Source organism: Brachionichthys hirsutus, chromosome 5 (assembly GCF_040956055.1).
Source record: "Brachionichthys hirsutus isolate HB-005 chromosome 5, CSIRO-AGI_Bhir_v1, whole genome shotgun sequence".
In the NCBI taxonomy this organism is placed as follows: domain Eukaryota; kingdom Metazoa; phylum Chordata; class Actinopteri; order Lophiiformes; family Brachionichthyidae; genus Brachionichthys; species Brachionichthys hirsutus.
The window spans coordinates 15545600-15567021 of NC_090901.1; the positions used below are offsets into that span (position 1 = coordinate 15545600).

General features: G+C 48.3%; 1 protein-coding gene across 1 annotated transcript in view; it reads right to left on the bottom strand.

Moving 5' to 3' along the window:
* zfpm1 (zinc finger protein, FOG family member 1) overlaps window positions 1–21422 on the bottom strand; it is a 101318-nt gene that overhangs the window by 14454 nt on the left and 65442 nt on the right. Inside the window, exon 4 of the mRNA XM_068739565.1 lies at window positions 13127–13260. Coding sequence (XP_068595666.1) covers window positions 13127–13260 — 134 coding nt within the window. The remainder of the gene's footprint in view (window positions 1–13126; window positions 13261–21422) is intronic.

Sequence of the window (21422 nt, forward strand, 5' to 3'; positions counted from 1 at the left end):
TTTGCCTTCTATTCCCATCGGCTCACCGCCGCCGAAAGGAATTACGACGTGGGCAACCGCGAACTCCTGGCCGTGGTCCTGGCCCTGCAGGAGTGGCGGCACTGGCTGGAGGGAGCCACCCAGCCTTTCATCGTGTGGACCGACCATAAGAACCTGGCCTACCTCCGCTCCGCCCAACGGTTGAACTCCCGCCAGGCCCGGTGGGCCCTTTTTCTGGGCCGGTTCCGCTTCACCCTGACCTACCGCCCGGGCTCCAAGAACCAGAAACCGGACTCGCTTTCGCGCATGTTCCAGACCCCTGAGAAGACCCTGACCCCGGACACCATCTTGCCGCCCGCACTGGTCGTGGGTGCGGCCCGATGGGAGGTTGAAGAGGCCATCCAGGAGGCCATCCGAGACCTGGAGGTTCCACCGGGCTGTCCCAAGGGCTTCCTCTTTGTGCCGGAACCCCAGCGTTCTGCCGTCCTGAGCTGGGGCCACGCCTCCAAGGTGGCCTGCCACCCGGGAATCCGACACACCCTGCTCCACCTCCGGCGACGTTTCTGGTGGCCAACCCTCCGGAGGGGCGTCCAGGCATACATTAACGCTTGCCAGGTGTGCGCCCGCAGCAAAACCCCGAATAACGCTCCGGCCGGGCTCCTTCGTCCTCTCCCCATCCCTCACCGTCCCTGGTCACACATCTCGCTGGACTTCATCACCGGGCTGCCTCCGTCCCAAGGTAACACAGTCATCCTTACCATCGTCGATAGGTTCTCCAAGTCTGTCCACTTCATCCCGCTAGTCAAGCTTCCAACCTCCCCGGAGACAGCCCAACTGCTCACCCAGCACGTCTTCCGTCTCCACGGGCTCCCCGAGGACATCGTATCCGACCGGGGGCCCCAGTTCACCTCACAGACCTGGAGGGCTTTCTGCCAGACGCTGGGGGCCTCCGTCAGCCTATCCTCGGGGTATCACCCACAGTCCAACGGTCAGACGGAGAGAGTCAACCAGGACCTGGAGGCAGCCCTGCGCTGTGTGACCGGGGACCACCCGGCTTCCTGGGCCGACCACCTTCCCTGGATTGAATACGCCCACAACTCCCTGGTTTGTGCTTCCACGGGGAGGTCCCCGTTCCAGGCGGCCCTGGGCTACCAGCCCCTAACGTTCCTGGCCCAGGAGGGTAAGATCGCGGTGCCCGCGGTCGAGGACCATCTAGAGTGCGCCCACCAGGCCTGGCAACACACCCGGGATGCCCTCCTCCGGACGACGGAGCAGAACCGCCGCCTGGCAGACCGCCACCGGACCCCGGCCCCGGACTACCAGCCAGGACAGCGGGTGTCCACTCGTGATCTCCCCCTGCAGGCGGTGAGCCGGAAATTGTCCCCCCGTTTCATTGGTCCGTACGAGGTCGAGCGGCTGGTGAACCCGTGTGCCGTCAGGCTTAGGCTACCCCCCTGCCTGCATATCCATCCAGTTTTTCACGTGTCCCTGCTTAAGCCGGTCTCCCACAGTGACCTGTGTCCTCCGGCCGAACCTCCCCCTCCTCCTCGCCTCGTGGACGGCCACCCGGCCTACACGGTCCGCCGTCTCCTGGACGTCCGACGGCGGGGACGGGGGTTCCAGTACCTGGTGGATTGGGAGGGTTACGGCCCGGAGGACCGCTCCTGGATTTCCCGCTCCCTGATCCTCGACCCGTCCCTTCTGGACAACTTCTACAGGGAGTTCCCCGATAAGCCGGGTGGGCCGCCGGGTGCCGGCCGTTGAGGGGGGGGGTACTGTCAGGGTCCCAAACGTACGCCAACTGTGTTTCTGCTTTTTGCCCACCAGATGGCGGCACGGAGCACGGGAGATGGCCTGAGACCGGAGCAGCTGCACCACATCACCCCTGATTACACTGCCTCCATAAAACCCCAGGTCCCACCAGTGCTGGGTACTCGGATATCATCGTCCATGCCGTCACCAAGTCCTCCGTCCGCCTATTGCCTTGCCTGCTCCCTGGTCCTCGGTGAATCTCCCGTGCTCTGCCTCGTTTACTCTGACCTGGTCGTTGATTCCACGGTTGAGTATCTTTCAGTTTTTGCCTCTGGCCCCGCCACCCTTTTTGCCTTTTGTCCTTTTGTTTGGCGGTTCCCCTTAGTTGTACCTTCTCTGTTCTGTTGCTACTTTGTAGGTCCCTTGGTTGTTACTTTTATTGAAGAGGCCTTAGTTGTTTTTGGTTTCCGTTTCCTTTATTTTTGGGTAATAAATTTGGTATTTGTTACTTCCGCCTCTGCCTCCTACTTCCGGGCTCCACCATCCGAGCCAGGCCTGACATATGCACTCCTGCCGCTTCGACCACCCAGCCCCCCACACCCCCTGGACTCTCCAGTCACCCCCTCCTCCACCCACAACATGGAGGGCACCTCATCAAAGCCCTCCATAGACCCCCCCCCCCCCCCCCCACTGTCCTCTGCATCCAGGAGCAGGATGTGCACAGACAGTTCATGAAGCTGAACCCCTCAAAGCTGAGTGGCCGGATGTCCCCCCCCGAAACAATGTGCCAGTGAGCTGACTCCTGTCTTCACAGACATCTTTAACACCTCCCTGGAGTCCTGTCATGTTCCAGCCTGCTTCAAGTCCTCCACCATTATCCCTGTCCCCAAGAAGCCAAGGATCACAGGACTTAATGACTACAGACCGATAGCGCTGACATCTGTAGTCAGGAAGTCTTTTGGGCGCCTGGTTCTCCACCACCTGAAGACCCTCACCCGCCCCCCTCCTGGACCCGCTGCAGTTTGCCTACCGAGCCAACAGGTCTGTCAATCTGGCCCGCCAATCTGCCATCCCTCCAGGACCTGTAAGTCTCCAGGATCACAGCCGACCCTTCTCACCCCGGACACGGACTCTTTGACCCGCTCTGCTCGGGCAGAAGGCTACGGTCCATCCGGACCAGAACCTCCCTCCACAAGAACAGCTTCTTCCCCTTGGCTGTAAGACTCATGAACACTTAATAATTCTGTCTCGGACTCCTGAACATTTTACTACCGGTAACTTGCACTGTTCTGTTTGTACTGCGTGGTTATATTAGTTTTACTGCTGCTAATACACATCTGTGTATCCACTCCTGGCTGTTTTTGTGGTGTGTTCTGTACCCGTGTTTTAGGGCGTACGCTACGGCGTAGCGCTGTAGCTGGCAAAGAGGTGAAGAACATGAGGATCATTCAGAGACCTACATGTTAGTGCACCGTCTGCAGGCTGCCACTCAGGTGTGTGCCAGCCTGCCTGAAGCACCAAGACTGGACACACACTGTTGTCATGCATATACTGTGTGTGTGGGGGGGGGGGGGGGGGGGCAGAAGGGAGGAAGCCTCTCAGTCTGCTGAACTGAAGGCAGAGTGTATTGGATTTCATGGAAACCAGCGCTGATGTGGAGATACGGCTGCTTTTGTTTTAATTTGTAAACCAATACTGGAGCTGGACGCTCGTCTGTTACGGGCTAATCCACCATGAGGGGGGGGGGGGGGGGCACGGGAAACACACACACACACACACACACACACACTCTCAGGCACTCATCTATGTTTATCATGATAGATGAGTGTCTTAATCCTCCTCCTCTGTAGGACATATAGTCAAAGACATGTGGCTGTCCAAAGTGGATTAGGGTCCATACTTGTCCACCCGAAAGACAAGACACCCAGAGACAATGCTGGTCCACCCAGAAGACAAAACACCCTGAGACAATGCTGGTCCACCCAGAAGACAACACACCCTGAGACAATGCTGGTCCACCCAGAAGACAACACACCCTGAGACAATGCTGGTCCACCCGAAAGACAACACACCCTGAGACAATGCTGGTCCACCCAGAAGACAACACACCCTGAGACAATGCTGGTCCACCCGAAAGACAACACACCCTGAGACAATGCTGGTCCACCCAAAAGACAACACACCCTGAAACAATGCTGGTCCACCCGAAAGACAACACACCCTGAGACAATGCTGGTCCACCCAAAAGACAACACACCCTGAGACAATGCTGGTACACCCAGAAGACAAAACACCCTGAGACAATGCTGGTCCGCCCAAAAGACAACACACCCTGAGACAATGCTATGCTGGTCCACCCAGAAGACAACACACCCTGAGACAATGCTGGTCCACCCAGAAGACAACACACCCTGAGACAATGCTGGTCCACCCGAAAGACAACACACCCTGAGACAATGCTGGTCCACCCATAAGACAAAACACCCTGAGACAATGCTGGTCCACCCAGAAGACAACACACCCTGAGACAATGCTGGTCCACCCAGAAGACAACACACCCTGAGACAATGCTGGTCCACCCAGAAGACAACACACCCTGAGACAATGCTGGTCCACCCAGAAGACAACACACCCTGAGACAATGCTGGTCCACCCAGAAGACAACACACCCTGAGACAATGCTGGTCCACCCGAAAGACAACACACCCTGAGACAATGCTGGTCCACCCAGAAGACAACACACCCTGAGACAAACAGAGCAGTGCAGTGAAGAATGCAGAGACCTGGACATCGGCCTCCTACCTGGATGCTTCTCTCAGGTCTGATGTTCGATGGTAAAGTCGCTGAGTCTGATGCAACTTCTGGGTGGCAGCTAAAGAAAATACTGAAAGGCTGCTGGTTCTATTTCCAACGAAGTCCAACAGTTAAGCCAATTACTAAATCACAACATAATAGTAAGCGATGTCTTGTGTTATTGTTGTATTATTGACCTTGAAGGGATACAAGTACACAACATTCACAGGCACCATGAAAGAAAAACACAAGCAGCTATTTTCCTCTGTCTGTTTTTTCCAGATACTGTATTTCACCTGCCATGTTTGGCTCCACAGATCTTACTCTGCTTCTAGAACTTTATGGGGCATTCAACCAGAGTATTTGATCAGAAACATGCCGTTTGAATACTACAAACGTGAGAATGAACTGTATACGGTAGACTTGAGTGTTACTTGGATGAGTTGTGCCCTCTGCTGGGACTGTCGGGTATTAAAAGAGCCTTTCATGTTTCTCATCAGGAGTTCCTTTTAATTTGCAGATAAATATTTATGCTTGCAATTTTTAGAGAATCTGCAGGCAAAACAGCTGATCAATAACACTGTGTGTACAAAAACAAATCATATCAGATATTTAATACACTCCCAGGTGCCTCCTTATATTGTTTCTCCAGACAATAACATCCGAACCACACTTTAATTCTCCTTTCACAAGTTGGTGTCATCTGTGAACATCTGGAAAGCTACTGTAGGGATCCAGAGAGGGCCCACATCTGGAAAGCTACTGTAGGGATCCAGAGAGGGCCCACATCTGGAAAGCTACTGTAGGGATCCAGAGAGGGCCCACATCTGGAAAGCTACTGTAGGGATCCAGATAGAGAGCCCACATCAGCCCACATCTGGAAAGCTACTGTAGGGATCCAGATAGAGGGCCCACATCTGGAAAGCTACTGTAGGGATCCAGATAGAGAGCCCACATCAGCCCACATCTGGAAAGCTACTGTAGGGATCCAGATAGCGGGCCCACAGCAGCCCTGCATGGTCACCTCCTCTAAACGCAGGATCCGATCAGCAGGATCGATCCAACCTTTGACAAACCATTGTCTCTGTTGACTGCTATAATTTACAATATATAATATTACTCATTATACAATAAAAAAAGATGCATCGTTCTTTATTTCTTTTTTAAATCTGTTAGATTTTGCTATTTTAAATGTTAGATTTTCTATACTTATATTCTTGTTACCATGGGAACATGTTTGGATGTGAGGACGAGCGCCGCTATGACGTATACAGAGTACGGCAGGATATGGTGAAGCATCCATCAGCGGCGCTTCCTTTAAACAGTGAGCCCGAGCTACAAGAGACTACAAGTCAAGAAGAAGAAGAAAGGGAAGGGGGGGGGGGGGGCAGTTTATGATGGCAGCTTTTCATCATTGATTCAATCAACAAGATCAGATAAAGACCTAGATCCACCCAGACTCAGGTGTATCGAGCAGCAGCACCTTTGCTCTGCTCCATCTATCAGGGGGGTGTCGGGCGTCGCCATTAGAGCCCCAGTCTAAGCCCCGCCCAGACCCCGATCCCTCATGAATATTAACCAGCTCTGAGCCCAGCTTTAATCTGCCTGATCCCTGCACTGCTGCCGCCGAAACGATAGCGAATCTAATTATTTGGTCTGATATTAACCCCCCCCATTCCCACCCTCAACACCCTGCCCTTACTATAACAGCTGTAACATTCACACACACACTAACTGAACTCCAGAGCCACCTTCTCATGCCGTCTCTCTCTCTCTCTCTCTCTCTCTCACACACACACACACACACACACACACACACACTCACACACACACACGTCTCCTTCACCACCAACCCCCCCACCTCCACCCCCAGCGCAGCCTGCGACGCCCTCTCCTTATCAAGCCCAAACGCCCTCCTCCTATGCTGATAAAACGTGAATGTAAATGATGCCAGGCTGATTTCATTTCTTCATTTTATTCCCTCGTTCAGTATCAGGATGGCTTTGCTCGCTCGCCCTCCCTCTCTGGGGAGTCGAACGTTGGTGAGGAGGAGGAGGAGGAGGATGCGGCCGGAAGCTGAGGACTTTCCCTGACCCCCTCTCGACTGGCGTTGTGCTACACACACCTCACTTGTGGGTGTGATTCTATCCTGCTGTTGGTCAGACCAGGACCGTCTCCTAGAAACACACGTGCACTGTGCACGGCTGGACGCACTCCTCACACTGGCTTCTGCTCTCTATATACATATCCTGAGTCCATTGGTTGTGGATCAGCACTTTGAAAAGTGACAGGAGAATAAAGATTTTAAATCATTAAATATCTGCTAAAAACGATAAAATAAATATAACCAGGTTTTAAGTGGCAACTTCGCTTCCATACTTTGCACCTCCACGAATTTGGGGTGAAACACTCGTCCCAGTCGCTGTTTTTGGGTTGATAATGACCCAAACTCACCATTATTGGGTGTGTGGAAACGCCCATGAGGCGCCAACCAACTGAGGCTGTACAAGTATTGATGTTAATATGAAATTGTATTGCTTTGTTTTTGTTTTCAATTGTGCCTAAATTAAAAAGGAAATTTCCTGCACAACAGAAGAGACACTGGCTGCGTTGACATGGAGTACAATTATGATCGGATGCACCCTAACCCTAAAAATATTGATCCGACGAGGACTTGCGTGTTCATGCATCACACTTTCCATCGGAATAAATTATTTTGACGTGCAATTTATACCAAATATACCGGAAATAGTAGAAGAAGAAGCCGTAGCGACTTCTGTTGTAAACAAAACATGGCTCCGCCCTTTCCTCCTCGGTGGAGGTAGTAACAGAAGTTGTGATTCATCCATGTGAAGTCTAAATACTCCTGTATTCTCTAAAAAGCCTCTCCTGCATCGTGTACTTGAAATGGTTTGCGCTAACTCTGGCTGCTCTAACCGAACCTTCTCCTGACCAATCAGCTCACCCTCTTCCTCCTTTCTTCTCTTGCATTCTTCCTTCTATACACACGTTTCTTTCTTTCCTTCTTAATCTCCAATTCTCTTCCTCTCTCCAACTCCTTTTCCCCTCTGTCTGCCTGCCCCTCCCTCCCCATGCTATCTTTCCATCCGTCTCTCTTTCTATCTATCGGCTACAGGAAATGGTTTCTTTCTCGATCCAGGGGGTTGGAGGGCTGTACTCACTGTCCCAAACAAAGAGGTCACTGTGTGAATCCTCCCAAAAAACACAAAGAAGAAAAGAAAGGCCGATAAACATCAGAAACCTCCTCTCATCCGCCTCGCAAAAGACACATTCAGGAGACACACGAGACGAGTTCTCCTTTACGCTGAACTCTGCTCACGAGGCACAAATCTCCCCGAGCCAGTGCAGGGCTGAGGCTGAAGCATCCAGAAGCATCCAGAAGCATCCAGAAGCATCGAGAGAGCCACGTTCCACGAGCTGCATGCAAATAACATGTAAAAAAATATTAAGCTGCCATACTTAAAACGGGGGCCGAGATAAGAGTTTTGAAAATGAGGCACTCTTGGAAAGCAGGCTCCTGAACTGCTGGAGATGAGACTCAGAGATAGAGCGCTGGAGGTTCCCCCTCTCCTCTTCTGTGTTTTCATTCGACAGAGCGTTTCAGAAACCGAATATACATATTAGTGATGTTTGAAGGGTATATTTTCTCTTTTTTTCCTCCCATGCTTTTACGTGTGACGTATTGTTACCGCCAGAAGGTGGCAATAACTCACCTGAACCACTTTGAACAAAACAGAAAGATGCTGCAGCCACACAGGTTGCTGCCAACTAGCTGCTGTGGCTAACGTCTCAGGCTGCTACAAATGACTTTGATGGACACATACTCTAAAGATCAGGGACATCTCTAGTTTTGTTTTGCATTGCTCTCTGGGGGGGGGGGGGGGGCATCACTGAAGGAGCTTCAGCACTCACCGTAATCATCAATTTGTCATCATCTGAAGGAGCAGCATTTTAATTAACATCTTAATTTGATGGGCGGAGGAGAGAAAGAAACAGAGTCGGAAAACACTGTTGATGAGTCCCGATAAAATATCAAGATCAGAATCAGGACGTAAACAAACTAGCTCAAACTCCATGCAAGAAAGAGTGGAAACAGCTGGAGAGAGAGTAAGGAGATGGTGATCACCTTCACTCGTCCTTCCAGGGGCGCGAGGGAAGGAGGGGGGGTAGACAGTGAGCGGAGACTACCCAAAAAGAGTTTGAGAAGCCGTGGGTGGCGTGCCTTATCGCCCCAGTTCTCCTGCAGAGATTACTGGGGGATTAGTGCCAACGCTTGTTTCTAAAACATGATGAAAAGACGTTCTGCGCGTGATAACACTTTGAACTCCCCTACTCGCTCCTTCTAGGATCGTGCCTCCAGGCTTATTTTCCACGAAAGACAGGAATGGGGTGGGGTGAGCTGCTGAAGGAGGAGAAACAACGGCGATGCTGCTGTAAGAGGAAACGCTGCTGCCATTATGGAGGCGTGTCCTTTGGAAAGGAGCGACAGGTATCAGAGCATCCTCGTTCCGTCAGTGAACAAACAGTCCAATCACACACACCGTCTCTATCATTTAATTAAAGCAGGATCCAATCATGAGAAGGGGAGATATAATATCAGGTTGGTTCTGTGAGATCCAATCAGAATCGCAGAACTGTCTTGTTCGTGTCTCGGTTGCCTGGAGGCTTGCAGAGGACGTGCTGCTCACTCCACCAAAAGCTGTAAGGCGTCAGCTGATCAGTCAACATTAGTATACCCAGTTATAAAGTCCAACGGCCAGAATATATTTAAATAGATCAATGGCTCCAGAGTCCGTCCAGCTAACTCGCCGCTAATCTAGTGGCGGATCTGTTAGCCAGAGTTCTGACTGGACCTCACCTGGCGTTCGTTGGCTCGTTGCTCCGCCCTGATTTCTCACGTCTTCAGCCCAGTTGATGCGACGACAACATCAGAGACTTCATTCTAGATTCTTTTGGGTCCAAAAAATCACTTCAAGGGATTGTCTCTGCTGCTGGTGTAGTTTTAAGCTTCACTTTAAAATGATGCCTCATCGCTCCTCACCAAATAAGAAGAAGCAAATGCATCAAGAGAGCTGAGATGAGGGGTTAATGCCATGGGGGGGGGGGGTCCAGGCAGTGATGGACAGAAATCGACAAACGACCATCCGTGGACATGAATGTGTAACTTTAAATATGTTCACATAGATACATTTTTGTGGTTCTAAACTATTTTCTAAACTACTAGTGAGTATCAGAAAATCAGAAAACCTTCGTGCTGCCCTGATTTAAATGACTTTACAGTCGACACCAGCAGCGTGATGAATCAGCCACTGCAGGAACAAGCGTCGCGACAGATACGAACAATCGGTGCAACATGGAGCCTGCAGGAAAAGCTCTGCTCTCTGAAACACTCAGCGGGAGGCGATCCCACTGAAGGTCAGGGGTTCGATTCCTGTCCCTGGAAACCTACATGTCAAGTGTCCAGGAAGAGTCTGAATCTGGGGTGTCCTGTTGAGGCGATGGGGCCTCCTCCACCACACATGAATGTGTGTGGACAGCTGGCTGGCGTGTTGCATCACTGGGGGGGCACTGGGGGGGCACTGAGGGGGCACTGAGGGGGCACTGAGTGCAGCAGCAGCAATGCCAATGATGGGCATCAAGCCTGCGACCAACGTCCAGCCTTGCTGTGCCTGGACTGTGATGGGAGCTTGCTAGAACACAGCAGGAGGTTTGGATTCGGACATGAAAGCTGTGCTTGGATTCGGACATGAAAGCTGTGCTTGGATTCGGACATGAAAGCTGTGCTTGGGATTCGGACATGAAAGCTGTGCTTGGATTCGGACATGAAAGCTGTGCTTGGGATTCGGACATGAAAGCTGTGCTTGGATTCGGACATGAAAGCTGTGCTTGGGATTCGGACATGAAAGCTGTGCTTGGATTCGGACAATCCATGACAATCCATTTGACACTGAATCCTGTTCGCATAAATATAAAAGGCAGATCAATAACATCCAGTGTTTGTGGCCTGAAGCTCGAGTAACATTCAAGGAATGCAGGGATGGTTCATGTTTGAGCTGAAGCAGGAGGGGAGGAGCAGGTTTCTCCTCTCACTGAAGAGGATAGCCGTGACCCCTGCTGACCTGGAAGGGAGGGAGGCAGGGATGGAGCGAGGAGGGGGGAGGATGTGGAGTGACAGTGGGGAGAAACACAAGAGGAATGTGAGATTAGGGCCACTATCTCCAGCAGATACCGAAGGTCCGTCTCCTCACTTCTTCGGTCCAGAAATAGGAGGGGGGGGGGGGGCAGATGAGTATTAGGAGTCAGGAGATGTTTTCCATATGAATGCAAAGCCCCCGAAGGAGTTTAGTGTAGAATGGTGTGGGCAGAGGAAAGGAAAAGAACAAAGGGGTGTGTGTGTGTGTGTGTGAGAGAGAGAGAGAGAGCGTTAAGCTTGAATAGTTAGTAATACTAAATACTAAATACTTTTTATTGATTTGTCCCTCGGAGGGCAGTTTGGTTTACAGCAGTTACACTTTCTAACTGTAGTCTGCTGCTGGTCGCCGCGTGCGCAGGCGCCCGGGGGCAATGTGGGTGAAGTGCCTTGCCTAAGGACACAACGACAGTGTTCACATGCGCCTGAACCGGGAATCGAGCCCAAACAACACACACGCACACACTAAACAACACACACGCACACACACAAACTCTAGTTGACGAGCATCGGCATTCAACCTCCGCCATGGGGCGTACTCATCGATTATGTCTTGGGCGTGGAGCAGCCCATGTTGTTATTGCATGAAAACGCATGGGGGCCGACAGGTCGATGACGAGCAAAACGTTCTCCTCAGCCACCTCCACCCCCCACAGACGCGTAGCCCGTGTCGACACCATGTAGTAATCGCGTACTCAGAAAAAAAGCTCTATTGTTTTTGAGTTGAAATTATTTTTCTTCTTTGTTCTGTTCTTTAAACGGCAATTTGACCCCCTGAACATCGAAAACTCACCGAATTTTGAACCAAGCTCAGAACCGGCAAAAATGTTATTTTTTTTATGCGTTTCACAGTTGGGCATTAAAAGGTGACACAGCAGCGCCACCTACAAAAATCAAAATGCATTGCGTCTATGAGGAGTGGTGCAACGCCAACTTTGTTGTACAGACACGAAATTCGGTACAGACATGCGTCATGTCAGGGCAAAAAAAAATATATTATTATGGCCATGGTGGACGGCCATCTGTCTGACTGGCTGGGTTGAGAGAGAGAGAGAAATAAAATCTTAGAAATGAGAGCCTATCAAGCAGGAATCAATCACTGGGGTTTGTTGTCCAGTAGGATGGCGCCATGTAAAGATAAAAGACAGGCGGACGTCTGGGGAGGGACAGGGAGAGGAGGGGACAACAGTTTGGGGAGGGCTGGGAGAAGATGAGAAGAGAGGAGGAAAGGAGAGACGAGAGGATGGGTCAGGAGTCTGAGGAGAGATGGAAAAGGATGATAGGAGTCTGAGAAATGGAGAGAAGAAAGAGAATGGGAGAGTCTGAGGAGAGATGGAAGAAGAGGAGAAAGAGAATGGGAGAGTCTGAGGAGAGATGGAAGAAGAGAAAGAGAAAGAGAATGGGAGAGTCTGAGGAGAGATGGAAGAAGAGAAAGAGAAAGAGAATGGGAGAGTCTGAGGAGAGATGGAAGAAGAGGAGAAAGAGAATGGGAGAGTCTGAGGAGAGATGGAAGAAGAGAAAGAGAAAGAGAATGGGAGAGTCTGAGGAGAGATGGAAGAAGAGAAAGAGAAAGAGAATGGGAGAGTCTGAGGAGAGATGGAAGAAGAGAAAGAGAAAGAGAATGGGAGAGGGCAGTCTTGATGGGGAGATGCGTAGAGTAATGGGTGGAATAAACTCCACCTGCTTTACCTTGATTGGGTGAGTATTTATTTGTGGGTTCAATATTCAAATGTTTGAAATTAGTCAATAGTGAAGGACAAACGGGATGAAAGACTGAGCAGGTGTACCAAGCAGGTGTATCAAGCAGGTGTACCAAGCAGGTGTACCAAGCAGGTGTACCAAGCAGGTGTACCAGGTGTACCAAGCAGATGTACCAAGCAGGTGTACCAAGCAGGTGTACCAAGCAGGTGTACCAGGTGTACCAAGCAGATGTACCAAGCAGGTGTACCAAGCAGGTGTACCAAGCAGGTGTACCAAGCAGGTGTATCAAGCAGGTGTACCAAGCAGGTGTACCAAGCAGGTGTATCAAGCTAGATCAATTGCGCCAAAACCCAAAAGACACAGCTGTGTGTGTTTGTCTTTCACTTTGTGCTCCACGCCAGGAAACCTGTCCCAGCATCATCATAGGATTAGATTAGCCTCTGATAGGATGCCACCCGGTAACACACACACACACACACACAGAGATGCTTTCATCTTTCTGACACACACTCAGGACTCATAACGCATTGATCATTGTCCTCTTTGTTAGCAGACGGCATGACCTTTGACCTCTGACCAGCTCAGTGACTCAGCGAGTGTTACAATATTTAAAATACACGATACCCTTACAGTTAATCAGTAACAGGATGTTGGCCAGTGGTTGCTACGGTGTTGACACACAGCTCTTACCTCTGTCTCCTGGTCGTCTGCGCCGTCTTCCGATTGGACGGTTCCTGGATAGGGACCCCACATTGCCTCTGGATGGAGATCCCTGCTGGCCACGACCCTGCTGTCACTGTTTTCTTCACCGAATTCCAGTTCATCTGGAAGGAGGAGAGAAACATTTGCCCAAATGTCAGATGTGTGTAAGAACGTAGTAAAAGTAGTAATTGTGAAACGAGCTCTTTATTCAGAATGTCCTCTGATTTTGGGTCTGTTGATGTCACCTGAGCGTGGGTGGACAACGAGCCTTCACCTGATGAATGCTAATGACTCCTGAGGAGTCTTATTGCCCTGCTGGTTTCGGTTATTTGCAGGAGCCTTATGACCCGGTGTGCCTTATTCTGGTTGTGCTTACTGACATCAAACGGATTCTACGTGGTGCCCGGCACTCAGAAATCTATCAACATGTTTTAGTACGACTTTGGTAAGCTACGAACTCAAATCTCACTCAACGTACTGTACCATATCGGTACTCTATTTTATATGTTGTAATAATACTTCTTTTGTAATACGTGTTGTTTTAATGTTAAAACACTTTATTTTTCTTAGGCTAGAAAATGCTTTTTCAATCAATAAAATTATGGAAATGTAAACATTTATGCAGAATCCGTCATCAATGAATACATATTTTCGGCAATTCAATCCACGATATAGTGAATCCACGAAAAGTGGACAGCGATATCATGAGGACTGTAGTTGAACTTGACCTGAACGCTTACAGCGGCTCAACAGCAGGGGGGGTTTGATACGATTACTGTCTGTCCTGTCTGGTTTCAAACTGGGAAACTTTCTTTGTACTTCCTCAAAGTGATAACGGTAGAAGGATGGCAGTGACGGCTGTGGTCTGAGCATGCTGCAGCACAGATAGAGCCCCCCCCCCCCCCCCCCAGCCCATGATCCATCTCGTTCAAACCTTCAGACAGCGCTGAGCTCAGGAGGAACAGCAGGCTGCAGAAGAGACGAGTCTCTGCTCCTCTCAGGACAAACGCACAAGTAGGAGCAACATCAACGGGAACGCCGCTGGCTGAAGGAATGGGATTCATGCCAGATGCTTCACTTGCACAACCCATATTATGACACTCCAACTATGTCTCTGATCAAAACATTCAAATATGCCTCCCACCTCGCCCCCCCTCCCCATCTCATCCACGGTAAGGGCGAATGTTTCAGGGGGTCGATCTAAAGTGCTGGCCCCGATAAGAGTGTTTGCCTAACGCTGTCCATGTCAAAACACTCATCTATCTTCTGTGTATCTATCCCCACCAGAGAACAACGGACAGCTGCTGATAAAATGTCGTTCCCACAGCCAGTGGGGGCTGGAGGAGTGTGCTCGGAGAAAAGAAAGTAGGAGGGGCATTTATAGAAAAGAAAAATATCAGGAAAAGCCAACGAGCTGTTCAGAATCATGGTTCACCGTTGGAATGACTGTTGTGGCAACGTGACACATGATGCTCCCCTTTCCCTGCACAACGTTAACAGCCACGCAGGAACAGCCACGCAGGAACAGCCACACAGGAACAGCCACGCAGGAACAGCCACACAGGAACAGCCACGCAGGAACAGCCACGCAGGAACAGCCACACAGGAACAGCCACACAGGAACAGCCACACAAGAACTCTATAACAGCCACACCGAAACACAGGAACAGCCACACAGGAACAGCCGCACAGGAACAGCCACGCAGGAACAGCCACGCAGGAACAGCCACGCAGGAACAGCCACAAGAACTCTATAACAGCCACACCGAAACACAGGAACAGCCACACAGGAACAGCCGCACAGGAACAGCCACGCAGGAATAGCCACGCAGGAACAGCCACGCAGGAACAGCCACACAGACACAGCCACACAGGAACAGCCACACAAGAACACAGGAACAGCCACGCAGGAACAGCCACACAGGAACAGCCACGCAGGAACAGCCACACAGACACAGCCACACAGGAACAGCCACACAAGAACACTATAACATTCCTGCACTTTCGGGAAATGACTTAAGTTGCTTCAGTGGGCACTCCATTTTGGAACCACGTAATAAAGCGGTTGTGGTAGAGTTGAAGTCTTACTGCGTCCAGATTTAGTTCGGTTGGACACTTCTTCACATGCTTGTTTTGTTTCAGTCCATCACATGAAAAGGGGCTGCTGGGATCTGGCTTTCTGACCCGTGATCAGCGCCAGGGTCCGTTGTGTTCTCTGAGTCAGGTCAGGGTCACATTTCAGTCCACAGCCAGGCGTCAACCCAAACAGGACTAACCGGCTGAAGTCTGAAGTCCAGTCTGTCCAGCCAGTCTCAGTCCGGCCACGCTGACCTTCCCTATCTCAGCACTCCATCAACTTCCTGGCTGCCTCTGCGCCATTGGTCAATCCTCCCCCCAGGGGACTCTTATCACACGACTCGCTCAATTGGTCCTAATTGTGAAACGGTGTGGATATTTGACCTCAGTGAGCCTCTAAACAAGCAGCAGGCTGAACTGGAGTCACCGGTTTGGTGGACCCTTTTCTTTGTATCCTTTAAACTTGCTTCACTTTAGTAGGGGTGGACGTTTTTAATGGTGAGGGGCAGCTCGACCTGCCAGCGATGGGCGACACCCCATAAAAGCAGCGTACTGTCAAATCACTTCCTCTTTTCTAATGCATGGAAGGTAAATCGTTGTTTTATATCCACATGTGAGCATTTACATCAGATAACACTAGATATTAGTGTTTCAGTAAAACGATTAGTTAGTATATCCTAATCATCAATACAAATAACTTTGATCAGAGCAGCACTGAGACGCTCTGATATTCATATTAGAACACAAACAGTCAGAGGCCAATATAATAGCAAATCATATAAAATGTGCATTTATTGCTAATTAGCAGATATTAGCACAGCAAAAAAGCACGTTAACCTTTAACAGCTGATGGCTGCTAATTGGTGCAACTTAGAAACAAAAAGCAGTCTAGAGGTACTCTTATTAGTTATTAAAATCTTTGTTATTTTTTAAATCATGAGCCTTTGAAAGGCTGAAGAAGGGTTCGTCTTTAATAGCACATCTATACCTCCACTAATGAGCGTCGCTTCCTATTTTCACTGAGGTAAACAAACATCGAGACTTGGTACCAAGAGCAGAGCAGCTGACCTGAAAGAGAAGATCATGAAGTCCTCCTGCTGGCCAAGGCAAAGTAACAAAGTACCATCAGAATCTCTACCGGAGGATGTGAACACAGTACTGCTAAGTATCCGTACCGCCAACATCACCGAGAGCAATCAGCGGATAGCTGCAGCAGCATCAGTCCTCCCAGAGACGCTTGGCTACAAGAACAGCCGGAAGGACATGGAAAAGAGGGATAGAGGTAAAGGTCATGGTAGCACGGAGAAGAGTTAGCCTCCTAGCAGAGCTGAGGCGCTGGAGACGCCAAGCAAGGGCTCACAGAGAAACACAACAGGAAGTAGAGCCCGGGAGAATAAACAGGCTCTTTAGGGCACATTTTATACTGCAGTAATACTGCATATCATTTATTATAGCATTGTGTGCGTCTATATAGCAATTAAAATGTTTTTTCATTGTTATTAATGTTGATTTCAGTGTTTTAGACAGCCGGAACGGATTAAACTCGTATATCAAGGTATTACTGTATATATGTATAATATGTACAGTATAAATGGCCTATACCTATGCAAATATAAGTATATTTTTACCACATAATGTCGGCCGAGATGTCAGTTAACATTGTTTAATGCTAAAATCGTGGGTCGTTGGAACATAACTCTGTCGTTAAGTGAGGTCCAGCTGTTAGCAGGGGCCCCGCAACATGCAAACAGGGCGTATGGGGAGGCCACCGCCATGGTCGGTGCGCCCAAGCGGAGTTGGGGAGGTCAGTGCCTTGCTCAAGGGCGCCTCGGCAGTGCCCTGGAGGTAGACTGGCCCCTCTCCAGCCACCAGTTCACACTCCTTATTGTTGTCTGGGCCGGGACGGGAAGCAGTGACTGTCCAGTTCTCAACCCACTGAGCCACGCCCGCCAACATTAGAGTAGAGGGGAACCGATTTGTTTGAAAAACAAAACTCTATTTCCCCTAAGAAATAATGTAAGCTCGATGAATCCGTTCCTACGCAGCAGATAAATGGCTATTTACCTGCTTACAGGTATATTCATGTGTACCTACATGTATCTAAACACGAAAGTGTAAATAGCATGAAAAACAAAGGCAGATTAGTGTATCTGGAAACATTCCCTACATTTCCTGAAAATGTCATCAAGATATGTCCGTAACTATTTGGGTTACTTTGCTAAAGGCAGACAGACAATACTGCCCCCTAAGGGTGGAACTGTTTGACTCCCGCCCTCAAAACATGCACCTCTTTGGCCTCCTTCAAAAAGGCCCTAAAAATACACCTTTTAGGGGGGCAGAAACGGAGATAGTCATCACGACTCTCTCCGGATCAAACCCCCCCCCCTTTTTATTTGTCCACCTACTTTTGTACACATTATGTGTCTTATTAATTTATTGTTATTTTGCATCTACGGTGTAATTTTATTTTATTTTATTGTTATTTTGCATCAAGTTAATAATTTAATATTAGTTTTATTTGTACTGTTAAATGCCGATGATTTATGTACGAAGGACTTTCAACAGAAACAAGACCGCAAGGGCTTTTTAGAAATGCTCCTCTTAGACAGGATGTTAGACTTCATTTGTACTGTAATACATGCTACTGTGTGACTGTACTTATACTGTAATACATGCTACTGTGTGACTGTACTTGTACTCTAACATTCTATCTAATAAATATATATTCATTCACAAACCAATATTCTGAAATGCATTTCACATTAGATTAATCTCAATTATTTTGAAATTGTTGATCCCAGTTTTTCAGAAAGTGTCTGATCTGATTATGTTAATTTATGGAAAATAACCATGTTCTGATTTGCATAATAATTTAGAACCGACACATGCCAGCCTTCCTACACTTAACATTTTTAAATTCTTTTGAATGTTAACACTTGTGTTCCTTTTTCCAGAAGAAAGTACAGTAGTCGTCGTGTGATCTGCTGCTACATCCCCAAATGACATGAGAACAGTAGAAGAGCAGGCTTCATGATTTATGACTATTACCTTGAAGTGTTTCATTTTCATTCATCTCATATGTTAATACCAAAGGAACAAACCGAATGCCGGCATGGATGCCAGTGAAACATTAAGCTGAATAAAGAAACACTGACATTCTCCTCTATCCGGCCTTATTGATTTTTAAAGACTATTGTTGATATCAAATGAGAACATCGCGGCACAGCTATTGATTTTTTGACACCACACAACAGGAAATCATTATCTGCATGCTCCTCTGACCCTGCACTAATAGGTGGGGCTTAACCTCTGCTGAATAACACATTCAGCTCCTCCCATTCCGCTTCTGTCTCTGGTTCTCAAGGGAAATGCAGCAAAGACACGTTGGCCGTTTCTACTGTACGTCAAAAAGAATCTGCCGCATGCCCAGTGGAAAGGAAACTGCTCTGTCTGCCTCTGGCTTCCAGAGCTCCTGCCGGGGAATCATTGTGAACTTATTTACTGGTGTAATCATTTATTATTGCTGCATTAAGAAGAATGAGTGGCACCTTTTTTCTCTAATTTTCAAATTCTCCTTTGATTCACATTATGGAGGCGGGGTCAATGACTATAATAGAATTTTAACACTTTAATGTAAATGATAAAATGGACTCCACTTATATAACGCTTTTTCCACCTTTGCGGTGCTCGAAGTGCTTTACATGAGGCCTCACATTCACCCATTCACACACACATTCACCCTCCAGTGGGCGACTGCTGCCATGCAAGGTGCTGCCAGACCCACCGGGAGACATTTGGGGTTCAGTGTCAAGGCTAGTCTGCCGAGAGGGCAGGTGACGGGCACAATCACTATAAGAATAAAAAGCATAGAACTCTAACAGAGACTGACGTTGTGTACGTCACTGTTGAGCACGAATGCAGACGAGGTGTAGGAAAAAAAAGAGAATAAAAAGCTAAAAAGCTAAAAAGAAGACCTTAAATACATCCAGAGAAATCATCCAGATTTCAGATCCTTACTGCCAATGCAAACTATTTTGTGTCAAACTGGATCTTTAAAAATGTCAGATTCATTCAGGTCTTTCCAAAAGGGCAATTTTCCGTGAAGTAATGGATGAGTTAATTGTTCCTAGATAAATAAATGTCATTACATTCTTCTAGTATAAAAATAATATTATTCTTTTACAGTTCAGATTATTTCCTTTCAATCAGCAATATCTCGGTTTATCACCTGTGCTTCATTATTTTTGTTAAAGCTCTTGAGAAGTCTAAAATTTGCATTCATGAATTTTCATCAGCGTTCTACATTGACGCTGACATCATTTACACACACTGCTACCTGATTTAAAAAAGAAAGCCCGAACTGCTTGGATTCAGGAGTCCAGACAGACAGACAGACAGACAGACAGACAGACGGCATCTGCTGCTCAGGACACGCAATCATTCCCATTTTACCCTCCGTTGCACAGGCAAGATAAGACACCCGCTAATCAGATGAGCTTCAACAGAACTTTATCGTTGACATTTACCTTTGTTTACCTCACTAATTTCTCTTAACTGCACTGCTGAACTTTTATCTACAAAATACATACACCACTAGAAAAGAGCAAGAAGCAAACATGCAAATTCACAAATATGCAAAGAAAGATAAAATGAGGGTGAAAGTACGAAAGCTTTTTTTTTTTCTTGCTTCGAGGACGATGAAAACTGAAGAGGGACGGAGGGACGGTGACGTGAGATGAGCCCCCCTCCTGTCCTTTTGTCCTCATTGAAGACAAACAAAAGGGAATTCAAAAATGACACTCACATACGAGAACTTCATCTTCGAGGTTGAATCACCTGACTACTGGTGAAAAGTTATTTTTATTGCTAGTAAAAATGGTCTCTCTTGTTGTTATTATTATTATTAGATATATATTGATCTAGTCAAACAGATTTTTGGAGTTCGAACACATGAGTGGAGCCGAGGCGCACCTACGAGCATAACCTTCAGTTTGAGTCGATCTGCCATAGGAGAAAGACTGCAAACGTTTGGCTTCGTGTGCGTGTTTTTTCGTATTTATTCTTTTGATCTCTTATTTATATATATCCAAACAAAGTCAGAGACGGCTGGCAAAAGAAAAAGTAACGTGGTGACAACCACTGTTGAACGAAAGAAGGAAATAATCGCCAAATATGAAAATGCCCTTCGGATCTCGGGTCTTGATTTGGCGAAATCAATGATTTAGACTTTTTTTAAAAGAAAATTGAGCTTAAGCGAAAGAGAAAGGGAAAAGACCCCAGGAGGAGAGTTCCCCGGTCGTTTTATGGAGGAGGACTCCCTTTCAAATGAATAGCCCCTCCCTCCATCCACATCTGTATCACACCACAGCCACGAAGGTATGTAAATGATACAGAATGGGTTACATTTATTTAATCAGCCTTTTGTTTTTCATACTATTTACACTTGTATATGTTATCTGTTGTTTAGATATACTAAGTCACATATTAATATAACTGTAGGCATGTAAATGGACATTTATCTGGAGCGTATTCGTCTAGTTTCCATCTTATTTCTTATATATATCAGGCATCATAGCAGCCAAAACGGGAAGGCACATGGATCAATACATGAGCAGGGCCCAGAACGGGACTAGCAAAAAAGCAGGGGAGCCAAGACACTGCAAGGCCCGGAGCAGCAACCTGTGCACTGCCCGGATCGACTGCAACGAAGGGGCTATCATGGAAGGACACGCCCCCGCATGGCATGAACCACCGACAAGTTGAAGCGGTAGCCAACATAGAAAAAACATACCAGTGGCTAGAAAAGATGGAGGACACCTCCAAAGGGGGCCGAGAACAATCAAGCCAAGAGTTTGTGAGACTTCCAGATCCAGACGGACAAACTGGTGACGTCCAACCAGTCTAACGTAGTGGTGGTGGACAAACATCAGAAGACAGCGGGAGTGATAGATGTAGCAATCCAGAGCGACAGAACATCAGGAAGAAAGAGCACCAAGAGCTGGAGGACATGTGGGGAGTGAAGGCAACAGTGGCTCCAGTAGTGATGGGGACACTAGGGGCAGTAACCCCCAAGCTGGGTGCATGGCTCCAGTAGTGATGGGGACACTAGGGGCAGTAACCCCCAAGCTGGGTGCATGGCTCCAGTAGTGATGGGGACACTAGGAGCAATAACCCCCAAGCTGGGTGCATGGCTCCAGTAGTGATGGGG